The sequence below is a fragment of the Tiliqua scincoides genome, chromosome 2 (genome assembly GCF_035046505.1).
Source record: "Tiliqua scincoides isolate rTilSci1 chromosome 2, rTilSci1.hap2, whole genome shotgun sequence".
NCBI classification, from domain to species: Eukaryota; Metazoa; Chordata; class Lepidosauria; order Squamata; family Scincidae; genus Tiliqua; species Tiliqua scincoides.
The window spans coordinates 174,009,361-174,027,847 of record NC_089822.1 but is presented as its reverse complement, the minus strand read 5'-3'; the positions used below and the strand labels follow the sequence as shown (position 1 = coordinate 174,027,847).

Here is an 18,487-nt window from a genome sequence, read left to right as displayed (position 1 = left end):
AAACATGCAGAGAGGTAATGTGGCTTTGTAAATTGTTGAATGATTTGGGCATAGATGAACAGAAGCCAATCCAGGTGTTTGAAGACAACCAGAGTTGTATCAGATTGGCACACTCAGAAAGCCACAATGCACGCACTAAGCACATAGATATCAGAAACCACTTTGTGCATGACATGATTAAGAAAGGACTTGTCAGGATGGACTACTGTCCAACCCAAGAAATGATAGCAGACATCCTGACCAAGCCATTAACAAAAGATAAGTTCCAGGGTCTACGTGAAAGTATGAACCTACTGGACTTGAGCATCCGGAGTTGAGAAGGGGTGTTGGAGTTGGCACAACTCCGTCTGCTTCCAAGAGGTGGCAGGATACTATGCATTGAAAGGGTTAAGTGATGACCCAGTGACACAACACTTTACCTGTCCCTTTTTGGATGACCTATGTGGGGGTGTGTCCCAGACCCTATATAACCTTCCCTTCCTCCGGGGCACCTTCTTTTTCTTCTTCCTTCTTCCTCGCTGACCACTGACCCTTTGGGATGTCGCGCAGCAGGGCTCTGCTGGCGACGCCATCTTGACCGCATGGCACATGCAGAACGAGGCAGCTTTACGGCCTTGTTGTCTATTGAGTTTAGTGTACCTCTGAACGTATTCAGATGCTGTAACCATATGCTTCTATGGAACCGTGAGTAAATGAGTCTCCTTTGAAACTTCAACCAGCCATTGTTGTCTGTGTTTATTGATTAGCAGTCAGCCGGGTGTGGGAGGCTCCCTGGGTTGATTCCCAGCAAGAGGGGGGGTCTGCTGCTGAAGCTACTCTGCTTCCCCTAAAGGAGGAAACCAGTCTCAGCAAATTCCTCCAACAAGTAGACTGTCTTTAAAGTAAGGAAGTAGCTTTAAAAGAAATTAATTTTATCAAAGGAATTCTTTCTTTGGTCATTGTTTATCCAAAATTTCAGTTGTCTACATAAAGGAACAGTTTTCTTACATAGGAAACCTAACTTGTTGTTTCCTATACAGTAAGAAATAGCTATGACACAAAATCAGGCTTCTTAGGGCATGCTTTCACATCCCACTCCTAACCAATGGGGTGTGCATCAATGCAATACCAATTTTCCAGCATCATTGCAGCCCAAAGGTCAGGGAACAAATGTTTCCTAACTTTTAGGAGGCCTCCATGGCTGCCTCCCACTGCAGGATGCAGTGTTGGCACAGCTGCATTGGTGCTGGAAAATTGGTTAGGATTTGGCTGTAAGATAGGCATAATCTCCTGGCTAGGTTAGGAGGAGAGGGCACCAACAGTTCAGAAAGGTTGCCCTTAGAAAGAAAACATTTTGTACTGTTATTGCCTACCTGCTTTATAATCTTATCTACAGCACAATCTGGGAATGGGAGAAGAACCAAATTTATGCTCTTTCCTTGTGATCAGAAAAGCTTCTCGCTGAGGGTTTTGTTAGAGTACGCTAAGTCTTCACCATATGTACCGGTTCTGTTCCAGAGGTCTGTATGGAAGTCAGAACATATGTAGCTTGAAACAGCCAACTTTTGTTGGCCCAGCGCTATAACGCATGTGCAAAAGCACAAAAAAAAAGACATATTGCACCTACATAAAAGTGCCAGCGTTTGTATCTGTAACTTGGACTTGTAACTTGGAATCTGTATCTTGTAACTTGTAACTACAATCTGTAACTCGGATATCCAGAACTCGAGCATTCGTAACTCAGGGAGTCCGTTCACTAGCTTCCTGAAACAAGGTTATAAAAGATTGACTGGACAAAGTCTTATCTTGACAAGGCTGTTGTGAAGATAACTGAGATACGTATGCATTGTATCTATGTGTGCACACATGCATTCAAAAAACATTATATGGGAAATACAAAGGTACTGCTCCAAAGCTTTGTTTTCTACCAGTAGAGTAAGAAGTACCATATAGTATAATTGCAATGTTGCATTAATTATATGGAAACCCAAACAAAATGACTAACTCCCACTCTCTCTATGAGTAAGAATCACATTATTACCAATGTCATGACTGAAGATTATCTAACAAGCTATTTTGCTTTTATTTGCCTACCTCTATATCCAGATCTTCGATGGTTACATAAGCCACAATAGGCTCTTCCTAAGGCTGCTTTCTCAGAAATATTATTTGCATAATATTAAGGAGTACTGTACAACGAAAGAGAGACTTCACAGGGCCCTGCATAAATAGACTACACAGCGTGCAATCTCTGACTGATTTTTTGTAGACATTAAATGTATACCATAATTATAACAAAAGATAATGCTAGAGCTCACTCTGAAGCTTACTGTAATTATGGTTTTTACTGCCTGATCAATGAGAAGCAGAACTTTACAGTGCATAGGCAAAAACAATTCTATATAAGTATTTCAGAGAGCATGCTCATCTGTGGCTCTGTCCTAGTGCTACCATTGCCCTGCCTTTCTGCATGTTGAACCAATCCTTAATTTTCCTGACAGTTCTAAAAAGGGTTATCTGCAAAGGAGAGAAAAAGCCCTCCTTAAAAAGTAGAACATATTTGAATGTGCTTATTTCCTTCAGTGTAACAATCGCATTCCACAACACTGAATTGTAGATCAGCTAGAACAACCCAAAACGAATTCCTCAAACCTGCTTTTTGGTATCCAGGATCAGTAAAGCATATGAAGTAATCAGAAAAGAGCAGTTTTGACCATGTGCAGAGACCTGTTCCTGTAGTACTGGGGAACCCAGACAGCCTCTGCATATCTAAATTCAGAGAAAGGCGCTTGTAACTCAGAAGGTGTTATTTTCAGGCAACGTTGAGATAGACATGCTGTTCACCTCTACAAATTAACCCAACCCATCATGTGGTTCTTTCACAAGTACTGGTCAATGAAACAGCTGGCAGGAATCCAAGTAAGTTAATCTGCCATAATTGAGTAGCGCAAATCATAGACGCATGGCGATATCTCGATTAACCACATGTCATCATCATTGGCCCCCACTGGGGAGTAGGGGGCAGTGGTGTGGTGCAAAATCTGAAGCTCAGGAACTTATCATAACACCCGCCATAACCATATAGCAACATCCTATTAAGATTATAACCAAAAAAAACCCCCAACCTTTAAATTTCTGTATTAATTTTTTTCCTTGCTACCTATTTTTGCTTTGAAACTTCTTATACTTAATATATTATCTATCTCATTTCACTCCAAACACTTGGAATGCAATTTGCCCTGCTAACTGGGCAAAGAGTTGCTTTTAATGTTGTGTTCTCTTACATTTAGCAGGGGGAGACCAACTGTTTCTCTTCACTCCTACACGGTGTACTTTCTAGCGGCTGTTGCTAGTGTCTCTTCTCCATCATTTTTTAGATTGTGAGCCCATTTACTGATTTATTTCGGCATGTAAACTGCTTTGGAAACTATTTTTTGTTAAAAGCAGTATATAATGTTCTTAACAATTTGAAAACCAATCTATAAAAATTGAAAAATAGAATTAAAGAAAAATCCCAGATGCATATAAAAGGTATTAAAATGTTAGCTTATGCATGTTTACACTGAAGTGACCTTTTCAACCACACTAGACGATGTTCCAGAACCACCATTCAGAGCGCGATGCCATAGTCTTTAGAGACTGAAGGTTGCCAACTACTCTGAAGTGCCACCATGTTCAGTAAGACTTACTCTCAGGTAAAAGTGCATAGGATTGTAGCCTTAATGTAACATGAGCTCAATGTTCTCATGCAGCCCTCATGTAGTTCTCATATTGTTCTCATGCAGCCCTTGGAAAATTGGCATGTTAATCGTCTGGACATTAACATGCCCTTTGGCAAAATTTTCAGTTTGCTTTCTGCTAAGTTTGATGCTTCTTCTCAGTTAAGGTTCTTTAGAAAATGTTTCAAAGGCAGCACTGAGCATGCCTGCTGATGACATCACTGCTTCTGTTGTGGAAGAATTTCTGGAGCTGTGCTTCTCTTTGACTGCTCCCCTGGTGGTGGGGATACTTCATCCTGGCAGAGGTGGCCGAAGCCACTGCCACTACCAAGCCACTGCCGTGTCTCCCTCTAACCTGCCGTCAATGCAAGTGAGAGGCAGATTGTTCACCCCCTTACTGTGTTCCTTGTGTGCTTTTTCTGCATTGAAGAGAGTGTGGACCTGAGACAGCATCAGGTGGTATTGTGAGTCACTTTGCCTCTGCAGCCAGGCATTCGTGATTGACCTGAGCTGCATGTCTTATGTACCTCATCTACTCCTTCACTATTTTCCAGTGCAGCTGCTTTTCCTTCATTCACTAAGCAGTTTGAAAAAAGCTGAATTAAAATAAATGAGATGCAAATACATTCAATGCTTTCCCTCTTGTTTTCAAATTGCATTTTCAGTCCACATAAGAACATAAGAACATAAGAACATAAGAACAGCCCCACTGGATCAGGCCATAGGCCCATCTAGTCCAGCTTCCTGTATCTCACAGCGGCCCACCAAATGCCCCAGGGAGCACACCAGATAACAAGAGACCTCATCCTGGTGCTCTCCCCTACATCTGGCATTCTGACTTAACCCATTCCTAAAATCAGGAGGTTGCGCATACACATCATGGCTTGTACCCCATAATGGATTTTTCCTCCAGAAACTCATCCAATCCACTTTTAAAGGCGTCTAGGCTAGACGCCAGCACCACATCCTGTGGCAAGGAGTTCCACAGACCGACCACACGCTGAGTAAAGAAATATTTTCTTTTGTCTGTCCTAACCCGCCCAACACTCAATTTTAGTGGATGTCCCCTGGTTCTGGTATTATGTGAGAGTGTAAAGAGCATCTCCCTATCCACTCTGTCCATCCCCTGCATAATTTTGTATGTCTCAATACAAAAACCTCAATACAAAAACCACTCAACCTGTTATAATCTCATAGTGATTTTCATTTAAAGGAGCTAAATGGATATGTGATTACTGTTACAGGAACTAACACAAGACAATTAAATGCTGAGGTGTTGATAGATAAAGCTGTGTTTTGATTTGCATATACATGGTGCAAAGAATCTAACTCTGGCAAGAATTCAGCTCTTAAGACTTGTACATTTAACTTCTGCTAATTACCACAAGTGCCTCCATTAAGGTTTTACTACTCAGAACCAGGATTACAACCATTTATTTTTGGGCCTTACTTCTTATTTGAGAGTCTAGTCAAATGGCAGAGCTGATTTCACACAAGACAAAAAAACCCTAGTGATTGCTATTGATAATCAAATTTGCAGTATAGTATTTTACACATATTAGTTACAGGGCCTGAAATCTAGATGCTAGTGATTTAATTCCTAATGTCATTGTGGTTCTCCTCCCTTTCTCTCATACAAAATACAGGAGTGTGTTATTTTGTCATTGCAGCTGATACAACACTATTGGCAACACAGCATAGAGAGAATGAGCTACCTGTTCACTAATGAGGATGGAAAATTTACAGCCCAATTCTATTCTTTCTCCCCATGCAATGGATCAACACCAGAATGGTTATTGCTGCATCCTGCAGGGCAGGCACTTGTGGATGTCTCCTCTAGGTAAGGTAATATTTCCTTTACCTAGGGGTAAGCCTCTGCAGCATGGAGGGTTCTACTCGGACCTGTGCTAGCGAATTTTCTGGTGCAGGTTCATATGGACCCACACCACGGGATTGGGCCCAAGAAGTGGGCTAGGATTCAGCCGTAATCATTAACATTTGAACCCTTCCCCCACTGCCACCTTGTTCTACATTCCTCTGCCCTGTTCCAGTCTCCTTCATACTATCCTGCCTTCCTCCTTACCTGTATCAGCAGGTTCTTATTTATTTGAAAAATTTATATCCCACCATTCCCATGCCAAAGCAAATGCCCAAGGTGGCTTACCATGCTCCATAAAATGTACAATGTATGACAATAATAGTGCGCATGGAAAAGCTCTGGTGTGTATAGGAAAACTCTGGCCTTCCTGCTGGCACTCCAGCAGCACATGCCATTGTGCACAGTTTGAGTGCCTTTTGTGACTGCTGTAAGAGCTCATAGTATTGGGCTGTGCATGCCACCTAGTTTCAGGTGCTCCAGCTAACAAATAAGGCAACGGTTTAATACAGAGTTTTAAAAAACCCAACAGCAACAGCTTAAATGCGGTCCACAATGCTGCTGTGAAATGTGGAAAGTTTTCAGCTACATTCTGCACCAGGATAAGATTGGAAGAGACTAGGTACCTCGAATTTGATTGCTATTTGAACAGCTGCAGATGGTAATCGAATGCCCCAACTTCACATTAGTTAGTGGTAAATGGGAAAGTTTTGATATGGATCAGGAGAAATAAGTGCAACACATGCTCTACAACTATCTGATGTTGAGTTGGGGTGTGTGTGGATATGGTGCACACATTCCTCACACTCCACTGTTAAAGAATCCAATGTGGCTGAATGTGCAACCAACTGCATTGCTTCAAAAATTGACTGCTGGTTTTGTGTTTGCTGTGTTCGAAGCCTCGACCTCAGAGACTTGGAGCTTTGCAAATGAACCATAAATCACAGAGTGATGAAATAGGTCATAACGTTTGAGGTAATAGTCTTCTGATTTTTTTAACTTGATCTTTGTGGGTTTTAGCAAGTATACACAACCCTTTTAATTAAAGAAACATCAGAAATTTAAGGTGGCTAGAGGCAAGGCCATTGTTTCCCACATGGTCACTAACTGTCATTTCACTGAAGGTGCACACAGCTATGTGAGAAGTCCATTGTTATTTTCGTCACATCCCTGCTACTATGGATCAACTGGGGTTTGTGGTGAAAATTGCTACACCACCTGACAATTAGATATGACTGACTTTCTGCAGATTCCCATACGGACCCCATGATGAAATTAAAGGTAGCAGCTATGTGGCAAGCTGACATCTATAGTCAGCCTTTGCCTGTCATTTCTGATATGCAATTCCAGCTGCTGTTTGACAGTGCCCTGTTAACACGCAAGGAAAAAAATACCAACCAGTGAAAACAGCAGAGGTCCCAAGTGGGATTCATACAGAAATGATACTCTTATACCAACAATAGACTCATGTTCAGTGGGAAAGCATATTTTAACAGTAGTAGACAGTTTTGCATCTTGCTAGAAGGGCAGCAGCTCCAACACCCCTATATCATTATATTGGCCATTATGTTTAGAATGCTTTTAATACGTTTTTCCACACTGAGGCCCAAATGAAATGATGGTGTTAAATGCAGGTCATTCCTAATCACTTATAAAATGGAGGGAGGGTACAATTCAAAGTGTCAGAAGAGTGGAATGGGCAGGGAGGTAGGGAGACCTCCTTTTGCCCATTTTTCATATTGCAAATTGACCTCTCTCTGAACCAGGCTCAATTCCGTATGAAACTTGTGGGGTGACAGTGGGGGGGGGGGGTTGGTTTGAGGACCAAAAGGTAATTGGGCAGCTGGGTCAGGACAGCAGGCAGGAAGAGAGTTGGCATTTTGTTCTCTGCATCCCATTGAGATACTTCAAATGATAGCCTTTCCCTTCAGTTGTGATTGGGACAAACCGATATTTGCAACATGCTTGCTGTCATACATGGTCAGTGTACTTCTCAAGTACAGATAATACAGGTATAGTTCATACTGCCATATTTAAAATGAAATAATATGTCATACCATATTGGAATTGAAAATAATCCACTTCTGGAACAACAGAATACGATTGTAAGTCTGGGTTTTACTTACCCTGAGCTTTCTTCCAAACACAGTCACTTTTCCTTTAATCTGTTCCTTTCTGAGACGCCACTCTATTGAATTTAAGCCATTTTCCATTGGCAAGGAAATATTACATCGGCCTATTGTTGGTGTCACTGTACCAGCAAGGACATGTGGTTCACTGTGGAAGCTGATACTCATTCCATTGGCATACATCACCCTCAGGGTGCCATTATTACAGAGCTGATAGCTGTTCCTCACTTGATCTGGAGCAATAATTGGGGGAAAAAATAATATTTTGATGCTTAATCATAAAGAAAATATATTGCCTAGTTTGCTAGATATTTATGGTGGTTTGCAGAAATCAAATGAAATTTGTCTGCAATTACCATTTGCGTGGTGGTAAGGTAGATGTGATATTATTGATTTATGTAAAGAACAATACAATTAAAAATTGGAAGCCTGCAGAGATATTTTAGTTTGAGTTCTGTTTTTTACATGCTCCTTAATTGTAAATAAAAAATGTATATTGGCATTTTTTACCCTCATAACTCATGTGGCTACATGTCTAATTTAAGAGGAACCTGGTTCCTCTTAAGAGGAAAAATGATTTTAATTGAAGAGTTTGGTCAACAAGAAATGTATTCAATTTGGAGATATAAAAGGAGGTGGCTGGGGCCTGTTCTTTCTGTATTTGGTTTGAAAGCTCCCTTTTATATGGTATACTATTAAAGCTTAGGTTTTGGACCTTAGGGCATGAATGTATACCACTAAGTAGGAAGGGCACCACCAGATCCAGGAGAATGCCAGTATGGCTCATAAGCGAAGTCAAGTAAGTTGTAAGAAGGTTTCCTTCAAAACAAGAATTCCCCCCCCCCCCAAAAAAAAAAAAGAGAACAAAAAGGATCAGAAAGTCTGGAAAAAGAAGTGCAAGCTGACAATGAGGGACAACAAGGGATGGGGGGGGGGAAAGAATACAAGGAACACATGGCTAATAAAAAGGAAGGCAAACAATGAAAACTTCTTCAAATACATGAAGAGCAGGAAACCTGCCAGTGAGCCCGTTGGGCCACTACATAATGAGGGAATAAAAGAGAAGGATAAAGATGACATGGAGATTGCAGGAAAGCTGAATGAATTTTTTGCGTCTGTCTTCTTTATAGAAGAATTAGGCAGGGACCTGTGCCTAAACAGACCTTTCAGGAAGGAAGTCTGAAGAACTGAATCTTCAAATAAAAGTGACAAATAGAAGTGACAAAGGATGAGGTTCTAGAAAGGAGTGACAGATTTAACAACCACTGGGTTCAGAGGGCATTCATCCAAGTTCTTTAAATCAGGCTCTGTGCCAGGGGCCTCAGAGGTAACCACTGTAACCCAGATACATAAAAAGGGATTCAGGGGGCCATTGTGAAAACTAAAGACTAGTCAGCTTAACATCTGTTACAGGTGAACTGATGAAAAGTGTAATTAAAGATAAAATATTAAGTATGTAGGAGAAAAACCCTTACTAAAGGAAAATTGGCATAATTTCTGCCTCCAGACTTCTTTGAGAGTGTTGACAAGCATGTGGATAGAGGCAGTCCAGTTGACACCCTTTACTTGGATTTTCAGAAAGTTTTTTGACAAACTGCTGAATAAACTTAGCAGTCATGAAATAAGAAGACTGGGCCTTTTATGGCTTGGTAACTGGTGAAAGAACAGAAAGGGAAAAGTAGGAAGAAAGGGGCAGTTTTTCAATGGATAGAAGTAAGAAGTGGATCAGTTGTGGCCAGTGCTTTTTAACTTGTTGAAGTTAGGGGTAAGCAGTGAGGTGGCAAGTTGTCAGATGAACTCAAACTATTCAGGGTAGTTATAACCAAAGCAAATTATGAAGAGCTCCAAAAGAATCTCTCTAAACTGGGTGAATGGGTAACCAAATGGTAAATGTGGTTCAGTGTAGAGTATTATAAAGTGATGCGCACTGGGGCAAAAAATCCCAATCATGTATATACTGATGGAGCCTGAGGAACCAGTGAAGAACCAGGAAAGAGATCTTGGGGTGCTGGTGAATTGTTCAGTTAAATGTCAATCCAGCCCCTTCATGATGCCAACTGAAGCGGTCGCCTCTGTAAACACTGGTAGGGGGCATCCACTTCAGTTTACCTGCTCACCTCCGCTGATGTCGTCCTCTCACTTCCTGCACTGGAGAGGAAGAGAGGGCAAAACAGAAGTGTGGAGGAGAGTGATGGGCTGGTGTGTGGGAGGAGCAGAGGCTGGCACATCGCCAGCAAATGGAGGAGAGCAGCATTTGCATATTCCCTCAGATGCCAGGAAGTCTTTGGCCAGCCCTGCCTTTTCTCCTGCTTGTGGGCTTCGCAGAGGCAGTTGATGCAGTGGTGTTCCTCTCCACTATGCTGCCCAGGGGCATACCTCCAGGGATGCTGGCCCCCACGTGGTAGTACTGCCCCCACATCTGCTGCCTCCCCCCCAGAAGCAGATGTCTAAGGGCAGCATTTGGCAGGCCCCCCCCCCACATCTGCTGCCTCCCTCTTAGAGGTGTTGTGAGGGCTGGGGAAGCTGCATGTCACCTCCATGGCCCTCAGACGGCCTTGTAAGACCTTCTGGAGGCCGAAAACCAGAAGCGACGGTCTTTGGCCTAGGTATCTGCTGCCCTGGACCATGTGGCCTCCAGGACCTCTTGCCACGTATGCCCCTGAGTTGATGAGTCAAAACACATAGACGAACAGGCCTTGCTGAGGGAGAGTCAGCATGGCTTCTGTAAGGGTAAGTCTTGCCTCACAAACCTTATAGAATTCTTTGAAAAGGTCAACAGGCATGTGGATGCGGGAGAACCCGTGGACATTATATATCTGGACTTTCAGAAGGCGTTTGACACGGCCCCTCACCAAAGGCTACTGAAAAAACTCCACAGTCAGGGAATTAGAGGACAGGTCCTCTCGTGGATTGAGAACTGGTTGGAGGCCAGGAAGCAGAGAGTGGGTGTCAATGGGCAATGCTTGGGATCATTAGGAAGGGTATTGAGAACAAAACGGTTAGTATTATAATGCCGTTGTACAAATCTATGGTAAGGCCACACCTGGAGTATTGTGTCCAGTTCTGGTCGCCGCATCTCAAAAAAGACATAGTGGAAATGGAAAAGGTGCAAAAGAGAGCGACTAAGATGATTACGGGGCTGGGGCACCTTCCTTATGAGGAAAGGCTACGGCGTTTGGGCCTCTTCAGCCTAGAAAAGAGACGCTTGAGGGGGGACATGATTGAGACATACAAAATTATGCAGGGGATGGACAGAGTGGATAGGGAGATGCTCTTTACACTCTCACATAATACCAGAACCAGGGGACATCCACTAAAATTGAGTGTTGGGCGGGTTAGGACAGACAAAAGAAAATATTTCTTTACTCAGCGCGTGGTCGGTCTGTGGAACTCCTTGCCACAGGATGTGGTGCTGGCGTCTAGCCTAGACGCCTTTAAAAGGGGATTGGACGAGTTTCTGGAGGAAAAATCCATTATGGGGTACAAGCCATGATGTGTATGCGCAACCTCCTGATTTTAGGAATGGGTTAAGTCAGAATGCCAGATGTAGGGGAGAGCACCAGGATGAGGTCTCTTGTTATCTGGTGTGCTCCCTGGGGCATTTGGTGGGCCGCTGTGAGATACAGGAAGCTGGACTAGATGGGCCTATGGCCTGATCCAGTGGGGCTGTTCTTATGTTCTTATGAGCCACTGTGAGAAATAGGATGCTAGATTAAATGAGCCTGTGGCCTGATCCAGCAGGGTTCTTCTTCTTAGGTTCTTATGCTTTCTTACAATGCTCACACAAACTGAGCTGCCAGACACAATCTTTTGTGTGGGCATCACTCTTTATTGTCTTGAAGAAACTGTACTGGCCAACAAGACATCTGGCCTTTTACTGACTGACAGAAATTACAAAAATAAAACTTTATGTTTATGACTTGGTAATTCTGTTGCCTGGTGGATGGGATCAGATCTGTTCTCTAAAATAATAAGAAAGGAGTTTCTCCACTGAGGCAGTACAGCGAGCAGCTGCCACTGAAGATCCGCTCTCCTTTTGTCAAAGGAAAATATCTACATAATTAATCATCTGGTAGCACAGAAATAAAGCCTTTGGAAGCAAGGAAAATAGTCCATAAATGTTGACATTTATATGTCAAGAGGCTATTGTCCTGTGACAATGTTTGTTTTCTGTGACATTATTTCTTAATTAAAAAAACGTCATCTGCGAAATTCCTTTCACTGCAGCCTCGGTAACAATGTCCGTGTATATGCAGAATGGAATAGCTTTCGGAAAGCTTCACATTTAACCCTTTACATTTAACACTTTACAGAATTCTTCAGCAGTGGCTGTTAATAATTTATTCTCTTTAAGTCGAGAGAACAGGATAGCCCAAGCCCCTCTAAGCAGAAAAAGTGAGATAGTTCTGTGGCAAGTTCTCACTTTAGTCTCAGACTAATGGCAAACTGGTCAAAAGAAAAACGGTGGAGTACAACCCATGCAAATGTTTTAAACATACCTGAAGAAGAGACACGGGAGGGGAGGGGGGGCAGTTCCCTATCTTGTTGCTGAAGTTCCTTTTGTGGTTATATGTATCATATGAATTCTGTATCTGTGCAGAGTATCCCTCTTAGAAACTTCCTAGAACTGAAACCCAGACTCTGGCCTGATCTCTTCCTTAAAGGGAGAGCAGTTTAATTGTTTCATAAGCCTTGAGGGGTAAGAAGAATACCTGTCCCCCTCAGTTCCTTCATAACTGCCATGAGCTAAGTTTATTCATTACTTGCACCCAGCTTTCTTAGCAAAATAATAAAGCGCTTACAAAGGAAGTAGGAATATAAAAAATAATAGAAAAAAAATGAAATGTTGCATCCAAATAATAAAACTTCAATTAAAAAAGAATTAATTGAGAACAACAACAAAAAAGTCTCACTTGAGAATGAGACATACCTTCAGCAGGGTCATGCCTGCAAAACGAATCACTTAAAAAGGACTTCAGTTACAGTAACATTCATGGAGTTGGGAGCTGGAGTTCCCAGGATGCGGTGTGAGAAAGCCAGTTCAAATAACTTGACCACCAGACCTTACCATACATCCAGAGCATAAGACTTTACAGATGTTGATGGGTTGAATGAAGTAGCTGCCTTGCAGAGCTGTCAAAATGAAAGACCTCTGAAGAAAGCAGAGTGGGTAAAACATGCCTCTTGTGGAGTGGCCTTTGACAGCACCTGGAATAGGCTGTACTGTACAATAGCTTGTACAATTCTTGAACAATTTGTACAATTCTTGTACAAAAATTGTACAGCTTGTACAGTATTTCTTCTAAATACAAGAAATATTTACAGTTCAAAGGGCAGTGATAATTTATTTAAAACAAACAGCCCAATCTTATTCTACCTGATGCTGCTGAATATAGTGGTGCCAAAATGGCTTCTGCTCTGTCCAGTGGAGCCAGGGAGGTTGCCAGAGATCTCTTCAGGGGAAGGGGACATTTGTTTCCTTCCCCACTGGAAAGCTCCAGGCCCCCAATGAGGCTACTTGAGTCTTGAGAAGCCCACATCAGGCGTTGCAACCTGACGCAGGGCAGAGAATCTGGTGGTCCTACCCCCCCACCAACTGGGCTACTTATTCCCAGATGTTCTTTGCTGGCATCCTCCCAGCACTGAGACCCAGTGCTGGCACTCCCTTCTCCGCAGCTGCTGCAAACATGATCTATGGCACATTTGTGATGCCCAACGTTGGTGGTACACTTGTACCACCAGTGCTCAAACCTTTAGGATTGGGCTCTAAAAGTACCAAAGAGCAAGCTTTTGAGTTCTGTATAACTGCACTCTTCATCAAGCAGATGAGTAGCGAAAGGTCTAGGTGGGGATATTGGAGGGGCCCCAACTGCCTGCAGTTGGTAAAATATAAAGTAGTTGGAACATAAATGAATAAAGTAATGAATCTAGCCCTGAAAGGTCTGAGATAGTTTTAATACACATAAAGTGCTGCTCAGAAAAAGGAAGGAAGCCGGAAGTGGTTATGCCCCATTCCCATCTATTGCAGTTCCTTTTCCTTGGGACTGCATCGCAGGCTGCATCAGCACTGGAAAACTGGATAGGATTGGACCATGAGATGACAAGTAGCCATGGGTTCAAATAGTACTGGCATTACTTGAGTAAGCAACTAGAGACAAAACCACAGGACAATGTGACACCAGTCAAGGACGTTGCAGATTACTGAAACTTCATGAAGATAAATCTTGTGTCGGTAGCTAGATTGGAAGACCTTTGGGGCAGGGACTCACACTTTCACATTATGTAATGTACACTACTGGTGCTATGTAAATAGAATAATGAAGAAATGCTTCACCAACTGTTGAGAATACACTAAATGCACTTTCACTGGAAGACTGAAGGCACAGATTGCTGCTAGGACATGCTAACATAAGAACAGCCCCACTGGATCAGATCATAGGCCCATCTAGTCCAGCTTCCTATATCTCACAGCAGCCCACCAAATGCCCCAGGGAGCACAACAGATAACAAGAGACCTGCATCCTGGTGCCCTCCCTTAGGGCACCAAAAGAAGGATAGCAAGTCCTTCCAGAGTGTAGAAAGTAGTTCAGGATAGTGTGCTGAGGTTATGAAAGGGTCAAAATGATGAATTCAGAAAAAGTAGAGATGTGATTCAATTGACTCATGTAGGATTTTCTTGTAGAAAATCTCCTGGTATTAAGAAGAATGCTCTAAAGTTCCACAGAAACATTTGTAAACACTGGATTTTTGAGGGCATCAGACTTGTACATTGTGATGGAGAATCATTCCCTGATTCTGTGGCAGAACATTCTAAGAAAAAAAAGAGAAGCACAGAGTATTTTCTTGAACCAGGCATGGAAGGAAGCAGGGTTGTGTTCCAGAGCTGCTTCTAGGCAGATGCAGTTGATACCAGCCAACGAGAATTGGCTTGGGAATACTGGTTTTATCAATCCCAATTAGAGTATAAAACAAGGTGCTTTGAGATCAGCACAAGTGAGGTCACTGTTGAGGTTTGCATCTGTGTGGAAGCCGCAGCTGGAGTCAGAACGGATTGTATAAGTGTGTTTCTGGACCATCAGAATGATTTTTCTTCTTTCACTTCAATTTCTGAAGTGAACCTTCGTATTCAACTCTTGTATTTATGGTTAGAGAGTTTAGGCTGTCTGAGACAGCTTAGAATCAAACCATCAGAAGCTTGTTTGATACATGGGTTAAAGGTTAATTCAGTCATTGACAGTATGGAGATTGAGCACTGGAGAGCTGGATTCATGCAAGTGGATTCATAAGAGCCTGCAAGCTCACCTTTCATAGGAAAGTCGCAAATGTGATGAATGGTTTTTGTCTACTTGCTTATTAAATTCCTGACAATGAGCACAGGGTTAAATTTTGTGATCCTCTCCTAAACAGATGAGGCTGCAGTTATGGCTATCAGAAGTACATACCATATCTTAATTCCACCACCCCCAGTACTTCTTAAAGGAGACCAGCTGTGCCATAGGCATGCAGGGAAAAGGGAAAAAAACCAACCTGCTTAAACGAACACAAGCTCACTGAGAAGGAATCTCCACAGACAATCTACAATACTACTATTGCAGAAATTCAAAGGAAATTGAATGAGAATATGCTCACACAGACTGGGAAAATTTAAGAGGAGGGGGCAGGAGTGCTAGTTCTCAGCTTTCTGCCCTAGAAAGTTCTTGAGGAACATTCACACCAGAGGCATAGAACCCATATGTTGGTCTGGCCAGGGGCCACAAAAAAGAATAAAGAGGCTGTAAACTGCCCTCATGCAATCTGGAATCAATTTAAGGACAGGTCACACTGTATTGCATGGCTTGACAGGATGCAGTGCTGGGTTGGACCTCTTAGACCATTAAAAGCAGAAGGTGACAGGGAAGAACTTATTTTTGGAAGCCATCCTCATGCTTTGGCTAATTTTATGAGCCATGCAGAACATGCTGTTCAAAACACAAAGCAAAACATGAACGTAGTCTTCAACTTCAGAAGATGGTTGGCATGATATCTAATGAGAGAAACATCTCTTTTGAATTATGAATAAAGCCCATAGATATCTGAATTGGAATAATTCATGGGATGTATGTTTCTTTTTCTGTGAAAAAAGAGAGCTGTGGAATTGGCCTCAGATACAATTGTAACACAGAACATATAATATCCAGTACTCCAGGACGTGGAGTAGGTGGGTGACACCTTTCCTGAATTAAGGCATGGTGACAGTTGGATGATTTTTTAAATAAATAAAAACTGGGATTCTCAGGAGTCTAACATAAAGCCTTGAGCTGCACAGAGGCTGTATGTCACCTACATTTGCATTCTGACATTGCTTTTCTGCAAACAGCAGAAAGTTTTATAATAGTTTTGACAGGTTACATAGGCATGCTGAGAAGTACGTTTCTGTACCTTGAACTACTGTATAGGAAGCCTCCACAGAGGACAGATTTGTAATTACGGTGACATCATCATCCCGGTTGGAGTTTTCAATATCTATGGTAATAGACTTTTCCATTTCACGATGAAGGCTGGTTACTACACCAGTGGGACGAGTTACATTGGTCAGGCATCCTTCATGGTCATAACTAAAGGATGAAAGAAAATATATAATTTGACTAGGATTTATCTGAGCCAACATTTCTGCACTTTCTGCAAATAAATATCTAGATGTTGGAAGTTGTTATAGCCATCGGGAAGTTGTTATAGCCAAGACAAATAATGTGAACTATGTTTTCAGTATCAGAAGTGAAAAGGATGCACCAAAATTTTATAGGAATAATAACAAAGCACTCACATCAAAGAATGTAGAACCATAAGATCAGAAAGTTCTAAACAGTCTGGGTTTAGCACATTTTTGGGATGCCTTATCCTTATAGCATAGCAGTGTCTCTGGACAATGATCATTTGGATTCTGCTATTGCTTCTGTTTACTCTGCTGTTCCTATACTGTTTAAAACTGTCTTCTCTTTTTTCACTGGGCACTCCCCCACAGTTCTACATTTTTCCTCACAAAAGGTAACTAAGGGTGCAATCCTATCTTGCACTGTATCCAGCGTGAGATAGGGTTCCACAGTGACTCAGCTGAAGGTAAGGGGAAATTCTTCCCCTCACCCCAGGGTAAGCCACTGCTGCCCCTATGGGTCTCCTTGGAGAACGGAGCGGCTTGAAACCGCTCCTACTGTTCAGGAATGGGGTTGGGATTTGGCATAATAGCTGGATCGAAGCACCGCCTTCCGCTCCCTGCCCACCCGCCCGCCCCTGAGACCGCCCTCTGCCCGCCTTCCCCCTGCCCCGGAATGCCTCCTGCCCACCCCAGAGCTCAGCTGATGCAAGATTCACACTGCAAGCTGCCATGGAGGCTGGATGCAGCCTCCATGTGCTGGCACGGCTTGCTCTACAGGAGGCACAAACGTTCTCTACAGCATGTTTGCAACCCTCCTAGGCTGGTGCAAGGGACTTGCACCAGCCTAACTTGTAATTAGGATTGTACTGAAGGAATTGAACTACATTTTATGTTCAACCAGGTGCTTTAAAAAAAAAGTTTCTTCTGTTCTTTCAACTGCCAACTGGGGACAGGGATGAATCTGGATCAGGACTGTTGTGTTGGGGAAGGGTCTTTAATCCATTCCCTGTGCCACATCCAACAACAATACCCCCTCCCCCAAGTTAGTTGCTCTTGCATGGAAGCTGCTATTGGAGCCAATAGCAGCTCTCTTCCTGGAATGACCACCACCTTTGTGTGTGTTAGTGTGCAACATAGGGGAAAAGGCTAAACATCCTCTCCGAATGCTGCAGTCCTGAGCCAGATTGCATAGACCTCAGAGTTGCTATGTAGAAAAAAGAGAGGCAGCCATTTAGCATACAACAAACCTCAGTCTTTGAAACTTGCAGTATGGCATTTCTACCTACAAATGTTTTTGTGCAATTTCAGATAGGGGAATCAGGGACGAAGTGATTTTGCTTGGTCCAAATGGCACTCTTGGATCTACTGAAGCTTTAATTAGCAACAAGCAATATATTTTAAGAGGTAAACTGTACATTTTGTAAATTTTAAATTGTAAATTTTGCCTTATAATAACTAAGCAGTGTTCACAGTTTGGGACCAGCACCCTTTTTTATTTTAAGGGAGTTGAACTTTTGACATGCCTAACAAGTACAGGGTAGTTTAATAGTTTAAACAACAGTTGTTTAGTGTATTGCCTCAAACATAACTCCAAACCTTGATTGGGCCTTATATGTGCCTGACTTGGGGTCATGTGATCCCTCCTCCTGTCATATCCTTACACACATCCACTTTTGAAACAAACCAGAGTTTGCTGTGACGGCTGAACTGCTTTGTTTGTGATGGTTTGTGCTAACTCTACAAAGCAGAAGGGCAAACTAATTCAAACAATGGTTTGCCCTTCTGGTTTGGAGGGTAAGCACAAATGATAGTTTGTCAGTTTGGATAGACTGGCAAAGTATGTCTGAAAAGAGAGGATTTAAATGTGCAGAGCAAATAGTGAGTGCACAAACTCAAGGTTCACTCATGTAGTGCCAAATCATGGTTTGGTTCTACATGTGAACCAAGTCATATTATTGAGGTATAATTACAGCACTTGGAAATATTTTTTTTTGGGGGGGGAGGCATGAAAGGGACAACTCCTAAATGGTGCTCTTGGTCTCACGCCCAGCCCATGTCCAAGCACCACTTGAGGGGAGAATGTTGTAAATTCTGCTGCTGCTGCCATCACCTTGCTGTCTTCACCCACACAGGGCTACTTAGAAAAGCAGCT

The 18,487-nt window shown here is 42.5% G+C and overlaps 1 protein-coding gene across 3 annotated transcripts in view; it reads right to left on the bottom strand.

Annotated features, from left to right (window-relative positions):
- TENM2 (teneurin transmembrane protein 2) overlaps positions 1-18,487 on the bottom strand; it is an 831,585-nt gene that overhangs the window by 19,373 nt on the left and 793,725 nt on the right. For all 3 annotated transcript variants that reach the window (XM_066618094.1, XM_066618096.1, XM_066618097.1), the window contains 2 exons: positions 16,122-16,297; positions 7,701-7,936 (listed from right to left, as the gene is read on the bottom strand). In XM_066618094.1, coding sequence (XP_066474191.1) covers positions 7,701-7,936; positions 16,122-16,297 — 412 coding nt within the window. The remainder of the gene's footprint in view (positions 1-7,700; positions 7,937-16,121; positions 16,298-18,487) is intronic.